The 12468-nt window shown below is 36.9% G+C and overlaps 1 protein-coding gene and 1 long non-coding RNA gene across 2 annotated transcripts; both read right to left on the reverse strand.

Moving 5' to 3' along the window:
* Positions 1–892: 892 nt before the first annotated feature.
* On the reverse strand, positions 893–3023 carry LOC102232968. Its single transcript, XR_001351207.2, has 4 exons — positions 2958–3023; positions 2833–2859; positions 2389–2411; positions 893–1227 (listed from the first exon to the last, which is right to left on the reverse strand). It is a non-coding gene; the product is annotated as an uncharacterized LOC102232968 (long non-coding RNA).
* Positions 3024–4667: 1644 nt separating this feature from the next.
* pa2g4 (proliferation-associated 2G4) lies at positions 4668–12247 on the reverse strand. Its single transcript, XM_005799834.3, has 13 exons — positions 12065–12247; positions 10216–10344; positions 9969–10074; positions 8577–8646; positions 8396–8488; positions 8110–8173; positions 7899–7977; positions 7727–7805; positions 6911–7044; positions 6731–6825; positions 6052–6179; positions 5918–5971; positions 4668–5793 (listed from the first exon to the last, which is right to left on the reverse strand). Exons 1-13 carry the CDS (start codon positions 12144–12146, stop codon positions 5731–5733), a joined length of 1176 nt encoding a protein of 391 aa, XP_005799891.1. The 5' UTR covers positions 12147–12247; the 3' UTR covers positions 4668–5730.
* Between the last annotated feature and the right edge of the window lie 221 nt (positions 12248–12468).

Here is a 12468-nt window from a genome sequence, read left to right on the forward strand (position 1 = left end):
TCTGTGCTGGGCCCAGGTGAAGGCAAGAGCGCCACCTGGTGACCGTGCGGTTTGAGAAAAATGAACAATTTTCTGCCAAAATCACTTGATTTTTTATTTTTTTTTAATTAATCTGTGAAATTTTCTAGAAATATTTTTGAACGTTGGGCTCCAAAAGTAAAAAAAAAAAAAATTCTGAAAAAAAATAAAATCTCAGAAATTTTAAAGAAAAACAAGGAAATTTCTCGGTTTAAAAAGTTTCAAATTAGCTGCAGACTTCAGAAAACACTTTTGACCCACACCTGCAGATTATGTGGCGCCCCAAAACTGACTGGAAAATTCACACTGGACCTCAAGCATTATGGACTCTTCCTTTGTAAAATGAAATACACTTTGAAAACAGGACTGGACAGTCGACTTTTTCCTCAGCTCAGTGTATTTTTAACCCTATGGAGGATCTCTCAAAGTACATTGACTTAAATCAACTCCATATTAAACAGGCTCCAATTGAATGGATTTTGCTCAGAAATAGTCAAGGTCACAGTCAGTCATTGCTGAACCTTTACACTCAAGTTTACCATTTTTATTGAAGGGAGGAGTCGATGCCTCTTATGAATTCCTAGTCATATCAAATGATTGTCCTGACCCAACAGAACAGTTTTAGAGGCTCAGGAAACCTTGCAAGAGTGGTTGGTCTGCTACATTTTGACTTCCATATATCATTTTTACAATAAAGTTGCAATATCTCACTTTGTAATAAAGGTTTTAACTTTCTAATCTAATTTAGATATACCTACACTATTTTTCACACATCTCCAGTTTCCTCAAGCTTTTACTGAAACTCCGGAGGGCTAACACAAGTGCCATAATTTATTTGAAGCTAATTATTGATACAGAATAAAAGAGGCTTAAGTGTTTGGAAACTTAACAGTGTTCGTTTATTGTTCAATACACCACATGACAGTTTGGAAAACAAGTTGTATTATGGTCCATGAACAACGCAGCTGCACTTCTGATATCCTTCCAGGATCTTTGCCTTCCTCCAGTTACGCATCCACAGCTTGGCCCAGTGGAAGTCGTCCTCCGATGGAATATCTGGACTTGGCCTCAATTTCAGAAGATGCTCCAAGCGATCCACTCCCTGGATGAATGGGTCTGTAGATCTGGAGAAGCTCAGATGGATCACAGCTGGCAGCGATGAGGGCTTACTTTGACCTCTGCCTCATCTTTCTCCTTTTACGCTTCAGCCTGTTGGAAATAAAACGGCAGCTTTGAGGAAAACGTCCAGCTCACTCAAAATAAACTCATCGACTCGGCACGTTCTGCTTCCTCTGAGTCTCTACTAGCTCTTGTATCATTTACCATTTATCAATAAAACTGTCCATAAAGCAAGAACTTTGGTGAAATGATTTTCTTATCTACTGTAAGGAAACGCCTCACTACTGAACACATTTTCTGCGTGGCTCAACTAGCTTAGGGTTCACCAATTGTCATAATTCACAAATATTAACTGGCTCAAGCAAATAAAACTAAGTGGAAATAGGATTCAATACCAAACCAAAGTGACAAGAAACAAAACAGCGATATGTGAATGGGATGTAGGTGTATGAAATAGTCACTTTTTAAAAACAAAACTGACCTATTAGTCCCTTCTGAATAGTCATTGTGATCCCTAAAGTTAAATTTGTATCTAAATTATCAAATTGTATTAATGCATCAATATTTTTAACTTCCTAAAAATTGTTTAAAATCAGCCACTAATAAAATACTCTAATTTGTGTTCAGTAAAAATTGTACAGAAAGTTCTACCTGGACTTTAAACTTGTTTATGATTGCTGTACTGACTGCTCAAATGCTGCCCATTTGCCTTTAGACTTCATAGCAAAATTTACCTGCAGGGTTTACTTTGATAAAACATTGATGCAGAATAAGTTCTTCATGCTACAATATCCCCCAACTACTGCTTTTTTAAAAATCCAAAAGTATGGACTCAAAATTTTAGGCTGAATAAAAGATTCAAGCAATTAGTATTAATTCCAACCATCACAATGTTTTGAACATTTTCTTAAAGTTTTATATAAATAATTTAAAAGATGTAGAAATTATTCCATACTGTGATCAATAGTGTTTGTCACACCTTTCAATGTGCTTTGATGCAATTTGAGAAACTTAAGTTGCAGAATAGAAAAGATTTCAAATTCCCTCATTTTGTTAATTTGTGACCTACACGTGTGGCATGTTCATTTGATTTTTTAAGTGCCATCTCCAATTAAATGTAGATAAAAAGACTACACGTGCTTAGCTTTAGCTACCACAGTAAGCTAACCCATAGAAATAAACCTCACGCCGATATATATTAAACAATTTTTTTTAAAATCACGGTGTAGGTGGCCTGCAGCGGGTGCTTACCTGCGCATACGCTTCTTCCTCCACTAGAAGAGGAAGAAAAGAAAAAAAAAGACAGTTTACATCTGAAACATTTACTTTAACAGCAGCTTGAAAAGGAAGACAGTGCGCTTCTAATAAAAGATTAAAAACGTAGCTAAAATCTCACTATTGCAACACAAAAAAACATGGCATCAATGGAGTCACTGATTTGCTTTCGCTAACGGTAGCACGCAAAGACGCACAGGCCTTCTGTCAAATAAATATCCGTAGAGTGGAATTACCCAACTTTGAGCCATTACAGATAAATAAATATCATACATTAAGCATAAATTAAGGTTAAATTACATTGCTTGTCTATTGGGCGTTAATAAGTAGCAAGGAAGGCCGAGCTAAGATACAAGCTAGCAGAATAGCAACGCGTGAGGAAACGTATCTAAAATACAGAAACTGAATTCCTTATCTTACCTTGGCTCTCATCGTGTGGAGATTTTTCTGTAAAACGACACAAATAACTGGTTAGCAACTGCAGATGGTTTGTAAATATCAAAGATTAACTTGGATTTCGTTCGCGGTGACACGATCCACCGTACCTCAAAGCGAGAAGAGCAACGGAAAGAGGATGTGACGACCAAGGAGCGCGAGTTTTATAACGGTGTGACGTCACATCAGACTGGCGCAGGGCGCATAGGGAAATGTAGGACGTGTTCAACAAAATTCAGCGCCTACGTCCTTCGGAGGCCGCGTTTGAAGTGTGATTAATCAAAGCGGCGCGACGAAGGCTCGCAGACAAAGTGCGTCATTCTTTTCCCCAGATTTGAAGGACAAATGGTGTAGCCTTCGCTGCCCATTGTATCCCAGGATTCATTGCGGGACAAACGGGAGGTTTTTGGCGGACGAAGTATGAGCGGGAAAGGAGAGTACGATAGTTTTACTGTACTGTTTAATCAAAAACTGGCGGCCCAGAAATTAAAAGCAGGTTTCTGTTGTTTGGCTTTTAGAATTTATATAAACATTTTTACTATAATTTTTGTTATATAAATATTTCATTTATTATAACGGTTAAATAATTTAATAATAATTTATTAAACTGTTTTAATAAATAATTTAATTTAAAAACTCAGCTCAGGTTGCTAGGCGACCAAACATACAGAGAAAATCTAAATTAAATCGTAATTTCACGTTGTTAAAGCCAGTTCCCCCTGCTATGATTTTACTAATTAAAGTAATAATAATAGGACTGTCTTTTATAACAAATTACTAACTGTACAGACAAAAAATGTAGTAATAACTTCATAAGAAACATTCAAAGTTCCCGTTATTAACCCTAAGAAGAAAACATTTAATTCTAAATCCTGCTCTTTTAAAGAAAATACTAACCAAATATCTCTCTTTTCCATTCTCTCTAAAAACAAATATATTACAAAATTGGTGAATGATTTTCTCTTGAAAATATTTTTTTCAAACGAAATTCAGCATTAGTAACAATTCATGACTCGGCTACTGAGACAATATTCACTATAATACTATAAATACCATTTGGAATGATCTTCAAAACTGGATCTGGTATAAACAACACATTTCACATAACGTTTGATATGTTAAAATTAATCAATTTTCAAACTATGGTATTACGAATCTAATTCTCCGGTTTACTTTTTTATTCTCAAGTATTGATTTTTAAAGTCCTCTCCTGTTTTCAGCATTTCGCTCAGTGAAATAACTTGCTTGAAAATTGTAGTTAACTTTTAAAGATTTATCTCATGTTTACTGTATTTTAATGTTTTTTGTATTTTCTCTTCAGTTGTACAAGTAAAATTGATTGTTGTTGTAAAGTGCACCTTTTTTGTTCTGAATCGTAATGTTTACAGGTTTAGATATGCTATATATCTTAGGAAGAGAATCACATAGAGGTAATGTGATTTTGTTTCTTTTACAAGCTTTTAGGAATTACCTGTTAACTTTAGCAAGTTTCACTTTAATTTCTGCAAACAAATGACTAGTGGCAAAGTTTATACATTTTCTAGAGCATATTAACTGGTATATGTAGAAATCTAAATAAAATTAATATTTTCTCAATTTGATCTTACAATCTTTGTATATAGGCTCAAAGGGGGATTAAATACTTTGAAAACTGTATTTGAATTAAGAAATCACCTGTTATTCAAACATTTCGTGTTGCAAAGTGCTAAACAGTCTTCGGCATCATTTCCTAACCTGTATAAAAATATAATTCTTAATTATACAACCTGGGGGTGAATATACCACTACAAGCAGATTTACAAAAAACAAAGAAAACCAGATGTGTATGAAAACATTTTATTCCATTTTCATAGGTGTAAAGTTACTTGCCCAGTGGTTGAGTTTGAAAGAGCAGCATTGTGCTTTTCTCCCAACGTATTTCATTGTGGACAAATATGAACCACCACTTCTCTCAGACCTCCAAATGGAAACTGACATGAAATGATCGTACAGCTCTGTCTCGACTCAAGACTCGTCTTCAGACAAGTTTTCCAAAACTTTAAACAGCTTTAGTCTCCATGATTCATAAGACTAAAGTGTGTTACAGGTGTAAATGGTAGAAAAGTTCTCAGTTTTTAAACAAGATCACAAAGTATAGATGTTCATTTTCACCATAAAAAGGGGAATGGCAGTAAATGTAGCAGATTGTTCCCTAAAATCAGGTTGGTTTCCACTTCCTTTCCGTGTATACCTAAAATATCGTCTGTTCAGCTTTTTAAAATCTAGGAGTTAAAACATCAACGCTTCAAAGAAAAATATGGTCATAATAAAAATATAAATGTTTATTTTAATTTTTAATCCTTTACTGCATAATATTGGCAAGGAAAATAATTCAGGTTGACTCCAGTTTTCGATATTTTAAATGAGTTTGTAAACTACAAACAAGTGGAGATGCATTAAAATTACTTTGCTGCAGAACCAACATGAGCTTATCTTCTAACTAATAAATCAAAAGGAAATTCTATGCAGATCTCAAAAACTTAAAAGTCTTAAACACGTTTAAAACATGTTTTAAAAAAGTTTGGTGATTTTCATACAAAAAGAAAAAGGAAAAACTGCATGAAGAAAAAACATACACGTATGATGCAGATTTTGAGAAAAAAAAAAATTACACGCTCATTTTCCCTCCATTCCTTGACCAAGTTAGGGAAGAAAAGAAAACATTTCTCCAGTGATTCTATCAATTAATAAAGCAAAGGGTTAAGCCAAATATTGATCAAATGTAGGTATTTCTAAATAAACCTATCAGTTTAATTTGCTTGATTGGCAGAGAGCTCCGGAAATCTTGTCGTGCTTTGTCTCCCTTGTCTTTGGGGTCTTGCATGTGTGGAAAGGCAGTTTTGTTTATTCTGGTGCTTCCGTGTCCTCAGTCGGCTGTCCAGTTGCGTTTTCTGCCGTCTTTGACGCCTGGAGGACATGAAAGGGTTAAAGTCATATGGAAACTGACAAACTAGTTATCTGTCCTATTCAGCTGAAAGTGGCAAAAAGCAACACAGTGCCAGAATTTACTGCACATCACTGCAGAGGTTACCTTCTTTTTCTTCTTCTTCTGTGTTTTACGGCTTGCAGAGCTCTGTAGTAAAGCCTTGAGAAGGGAGGAGAAATTCAGGATGCACAATGTTGACTTTTGAGAAGTTAAAGTTTTATAACTTATTTCAGACTCACCTTTAGCTCTGGATCCTGAACTTCGTGCTCCGACTGGTAGAGCTCTGGATCAAAGGGTCCATTTGTGATTCTATGAGCCCCGTTGGCCATCAGCAGCACTGTGAACTTGAACTGGGCAACAAACTCTCCTGGAGGGAAATAATTACATAGGTAGTAAAGATGTGCCGTAATAAATTCAAATATTGTTAAAATGGGAATTTATTCAAGTGATTTATGTCAGGAGGGAAAACATGTATAGGTTCTTTATACACTGAGTGATTCATGTCAGACGTTTACTTGTATTAATATTGATTAAAGCTGAAGCAAAACCTAAACTTTAATTTCTCTGAAAATTTGGACTTCAATCATGATCAATAAGTTATTTTTCTATGCAAAAATAACATGTTAAGAACTACACAATCATGGAGGAGACTGGCTGCTCATAATGGAAAGTTGAGTGGAAGGAAAAAAGGTTTGGCAGAATTTCTGTACTGAAAATTGTATTTTCATTGGTCTTATGCGTTAGTCTGATTTTCTGAGAAACAATGTTGGGTTTTCATTAGCTCTAAGCTATAACAATTAAAATTAACAGAATGAAACAGTGTTTGATTCTGTGTGCTATAGATCTATGAAATGAACTTTGTGATTTTGTAATTTTCTGGGACGTAACTCTATACCTAACAGAAGGTAAGATACTCACCCTCCTTCTCATGCAGCACACTGAAGGGCTGCAGCAGCTCATGTTTGGCACACTCGACCACCCCAAGACGAGCTTTAGCCTCATCCTCAAAAGCCCTGATTAAAGAATCAATGGCGTTCATTAACCTGCTGCACATGTAGCACTTCAGACGGCGGTAAAGGCGACATATTGCTTCCTAACCTTAGTGTGAAGGGCATGGCATCAAAGCGTCGCTCCACTTCGCTGAAGAACGTACGAGAAGTCTTCATTTTCAAGCCGTACTGTTTGCTGGGGTCCCGCTTATAGATGGTGGTCCTCAGACCTGAGTCTCTGGCCTGAAGATAAACCAGACATGGAGTTCAACTTTCCCTATTGGTCTTAATGTGAATTAGATAAAGTAAATTAATGAGAATGTTGGGTATGAATGGCTCAGATGGAATATCTAAATGTTGAATTTTTTTTTTTATTGTCTTTCCGGGGATTAGACTGAAAGTAGCTTTGGCTAAATCTGATGTAAAACATCTCTTGTTGTGAAAATTAACATGTTTACATATTGTCCCTGTGATGTAATTAATAATAAAAAATTGTGACAGTGAGTAGGCCTGTCACATGATCAATTAAAACAAACTCAATAATTTCAAATGTATCGTTTTTCTCTTTCTACCAAAAACTGCATGGTAAAAGTCTTCAGTCTGGACTTTTGGTCTCAACTGCATCACTTTTTAAAGAATAATTTTGTTTAATGAGATTTTATAATTCATTTCATCAGTTGTTTCTGTTGTTTTGTTCATTTATTTTGGATATTTAAAATGTCTCCCAGTTCCAGTGTTAAATTTTCATTGGAATTCAAAGCTTATTGCTCTTTGAGAATGTATTCCTGCATTATTACCATTATATTACTGGCAAACTGTCTCAAAACAACAATATTATCGTTTATTATGATAACTTCTGGGACGATTAATTGTCCAGAAACAGTTGTTGTGACAGGCCTAAAAGTGAGGAGCAGAGGCGACTTACCTTCCCTTCTCCAGTGCTGACCAAAACATCGACAGCGTAAACTTCATGTACCTCAAACTCTGCCTTCTCGTGGTCCTTTCTGGAGAATATAATCAGAAAAGAATAAATATGTGAAGATCTTACCCGTTGCTATAATAATCTTTGTGAACGTTTTCAGATTAAACGACAGTACCTCTGCTGGTCTGACGGGTTCTGAATGATTGTTTTCTCTCCGTCTATCACATGCTGCTTTAACTGATGAGACAGCATACCTTAAAACCACAAAATCAAAGCAGTGAATAACGCTGCACATTGTGGAATGAAATATAGTGCCATGGAAACATCATCTGACAGGTTATGAATGCATAACCATTATCCCATTACATGACGACGCAGACACCCACCCTCAATAGGAGAGCATTTAAATGAATGTGCGATCTTGTTCCAGGCTTCTGTCACTTGAGTGTTCTGAGAGAGAAAAACGAAATCAGACATTTTCTAACAAAATCTGCATTTTATCTCTAAGATTTTTACATTTAAACCAGTCTCTGATCTATTCCATTAACTAATCAGCTCTGAATAGTTTAAAAAGCAAAGAGGAAGGCAGCAGAAAACCTGAGGTTAAGATTAAGCGGTACATAAACCTTATGTTTCACAGAACTAATCTTTTTAGCCACACGACTGTTTTACCTGGTTGCCGGGTTTAACGAGGCGCAGCGCCGCTTCTGCGCACAGATGAGCCGCTTTGATGACGTCAGCTTTTCGGCCCGTGATGGGGTTCTCCTGCAGCAATAGAACCGATCAGCAACAGTGAACAAGAGGATATAGAAACGCGACTAAAAACAGGATTTTGTTTTTAAAAAGCTCTCACCTTTTTGGCTCCAACAACAAAGCTGTGAGCGACGTTTGCGATGAAGCCGTCAACGTGAACCCCAAGGTCTCTAAACAAAAAACAAAACGGAGTGTCAACATTTAGAGATGAAGTTTAGCTGCCACTTTTATTTCACTATGAATTCCCTTTTTGGAAGTCTAACAGCTAGTAACAGATATGATTCTGCAAAAGACATTGGGGTATATTCAGTAACCATCATACAGTAGAAAACAAAACTTCTTAAAACAATTCCTTATGAATGCTAAAGACACAATTAGAAACCAAATTGCACCAATCGACATGTGATCTACAGGCCAAATATTGAAAAATATTAGATTTCTTTATTCACTAAATGCATAAACATGAAGTTTGATCTTTAAAAGAACCAACAATATTTGATTTGATGCACTTTCTTGAGATAAATAAATTATTAGTAGAAATTAAGAATATTTAACACATAAATGGTGACAGTCAGTGCAACTACAGCCTCTATCAAAACACCTACAGAACATTGTATACGGTGTTGCTAAAATGTCATAATTTGAAAAAATAGTCAACTTTTAATGGGACATATTGTCTAAAAGTCAAATAAACTGTTGCAGGCCAAGTAAACACTTTGTTGGACCACTATGTAGATTAATCTCAGTGTTTTTGCTTCTCAAGTTCACTGGCTCCAAATTACAGTGAATCAGCTTAACCAGATATAAAGCTCCTGGTTGGCTACTAATCCTTAAGCTACAGCCAAAGAGCAAAGAGGCGACGAAGGAGCAAAATAATCTCACTGTACAAATGTTCCAGTCAGGAGAAGCAGACAAAACAACAGCAGCATTTTATACCAACTACTGCTTAGTGAAGACAGTCACAAATAATATATCAGGTAAAATTACCAAAACTGGAGTTTTCTCCTAAATGAGTGAAAAGACGAGATAAACTCATGTCAGCAAGGAGCTGGATGGTTTTATGGCTGGTGCTAGAGGTGTTCAATCAGTCCTCCATATTTTGGACAAGGAGTATGATTGACAGACAATTATTTTCTTCCAAATAATACATTTGGGGCTTGGTAAACCCTCTCAAAACCCAGTGGGAGAATTAGATCATGATCAAACCAAACTTTAACTTTAAGGCACAATAGCAAAAACAGCAGTTTTATCACGGAAACACCACTGTGCAATAGTCCATAATATTCACAGAAAAACAAAGTGGTGGTAGTAGCACGCCCTGTGCTTGTTTTTTTTTTTTCCCCAGACGAAACTTGATTATGTGTTCAAGTGGATGAAATAAGGAAACGTTCTAAATACAGTCAGCTATAAAGACACATCTCTAACATAAAACATCGACATAAAGAAGGAAAACACACCGGAAGCAGCAACATTACTGCAGTGTGGCACCTACATTTTGACCAGATCCCCATCTTTAAGTGTGTAGTCGGGGTCACTCTTCAGGGGAGAGAAGTGGCAAACACAGTTGTTGACTGAGACGCTGGTAGGGAAGGCAATGCCTAGAAGAGAGAGGACAGGAGTCTTCATTTAGAAACGATCCACAAGTTGATCTCAATCAATCAATAGTCCTCAAAACAGCTGATCAACCTAATCCAGACTGAGCTGATTGAAAGATGCAAGCGACACCATCTTCTCCTCACCTTTCTTCATTTCCTTCTCCTTCTTGAAGACCTTCCCGGTCTCGGTCATGATGTAAGCGTCGCCCACCTCACACAGGCTGAGCACAGAGATCCCGGCTTTAGCTGCCTCCACAACCTTACGAAGAGCCTCTGTGTGGAAACAAACCGCACAAATTCACAAGCAGGACAGCTTAGTAGCTGGTCTACTGGTGTGACTTTGATACTGTTAAACTGAGGGACGTCAGGACAACAGCTTCACTAGTGTACTACTATGAGAAGTTATAGTATTTCAAAATACTGTGAATACTGTGAGTGAGTGTAATGGAACTGCAGTGGAGACAGAATCTGTAATCCATCCACCCAAAGCTTTGTGTTGCTGCTCAACAGCCTGTGTTGCAATGCCCAAAGCACGGCTTTATACCCGTAATTACCTGCAGCGATAATACAGGCAGGTAATACAAGCCCTGATGTGAAACACAGTCTATGAGATTCTGTGTAACCATTTTTTTTTTTTTTTTACCAGAACACATTCTGTGCAGATTTGAGTACAAAGTGCACAAATGAAGATGGAGAGGGAAAGAAAATCATTATTTTTCTGTCTATACTTGCTAATTAGAATAGTGTATATTTTTCATCCATATAATCATTATTATATGGGTGATTTTGTACCTGCTCTGATAGGTTCATGACGGAAATTAACAATATACAAACAGGGTTATAATCTGTCACATTTCTTCTAAGTCAACTGGTCCACATAGGAATCTGAAGCAAAATAAATGGATGGTTCAATACAGAGTTTTCCAATCATGTTGAATTGAATAATATTGAATTAAATTATATTTTAGATAGGAGCATTTTAATGACTATTTGGTTCAATAATTACCAAACATGTTTAACCAACCATATAAACAGAATTTCAGACTAAAAGTGAATTAAAGATGAATATTAAGAGCTTTGACAAGCCATGCCTACAAAATGTTATTTTTATAAAAAGAAATTATGGTTTTTAAACAAACTTGTAAGTAAATGTCTCCGCAGAACAAAAGACAAAATAAGACAATATATATTAAAACGTATCAATATTTAAACTTAGGAAAGCCCATGTGAGGCTCTGGGTTACAAACTTGGACTTGTTCACCTTTTTACTTGATTTCATAATCATTTCATATGATATGAGAAATTACTTAAACTGTGTTTCTTATTTTACTATTAAAAAAGGCCAAACAAACATGATATGCAGGCACGGAAAAAAACTTCTCCCAACTAATATTAAGCTCCTGAACTAAATAATTTCATAAAAATAATTCCTCCATATGTTAAAGTTAATGTTAGCCTGTTAAGAGCCATTCAACCTGGTGCATAAGTGATTCTAAAATTAAAATAAAAAGTGAACAGAAACGGCTTTTAATACATATTTGTAAGGTTACTGAATGAAAAAAGATACCAGTAACTCAAGTACGTGCTATCATGACCGACTCAGAAGAATGAAGCTCGGTTCCGTTCTTATTTTTCGGCTCGTTGGCGTTTAGTTTAACGGACAACCATGTACCAAGCTGTGCTAGCTCGTTTGTTAGCATCTCACAATGTTTTAAAGGGTCCCCCCATTTAAAAACCTAACATCAACCTTGAACTACACCAGCTAGCTTCGGCTAACTTGGCTGTATAAAACTGTAGGCGCTGCACCTGTTCGCCTGCCGGTTATGATAGCATACGTGCTCCCTGAATGTAAAAGCACATGGCAGAAGCTGCAGCAGCTGCTGCTGCTGCTGCTGCCGCTGCGTGGGGAACGTCGCTAGCTGGCAGCGCGACAGGCCGTTAAGGGCAGGTCGTTCCAGCCACAAACGGCTTTTAATTTTTTCCATCAACTTACGGGTGGCGATGTCACCCCCCATCTTATACTTGGTGACCACCAGGTCTTCGGCTATGGTCTGCTCTTGCTCCTCGTCGGACATGTTGGCAGTGAAGTTCCCGTCGCTCCTGGGCCCAACGAAGCGACAGCTCTCCGCAGATCAGCTCGGCTCAGACCGTTACGCAGCTGCTCGCACTACGGATGCCCCGCAAGCTCCTCCCACTTTACGGCGTGACGAAACCTCAACCAAGCCCGCCAAAAACGCGGGAATGGTATGGCAAGCTAACTTATCATATAACAGTTCTGCAACGCTGTTCTCAGGTCAAATTATCACTAGTTATTTACCATTAATAATTTTGCAGCACTTCCAATTTTATATATGCTTTTTATTTCTCATAGCCATTATGAGAATAATAGCGATATTA

The sequence above is a fragment of the Xiphophorus maculatus genome, chromosome 20, assembly GCF_002775205.1.
Source record: "Xiphophorus maculatus strain JP 163 A chromosome 20, X_maculatus-5.0-male, whole genome shotgun sequence".
Taxonomy (NCBI): Eukaryota; Metazoa; Chordata; class Actinopteri; order Cyprinodontiformes; family Poeciliidae; genus Xiphophorus; species Xiphophorus maculatus.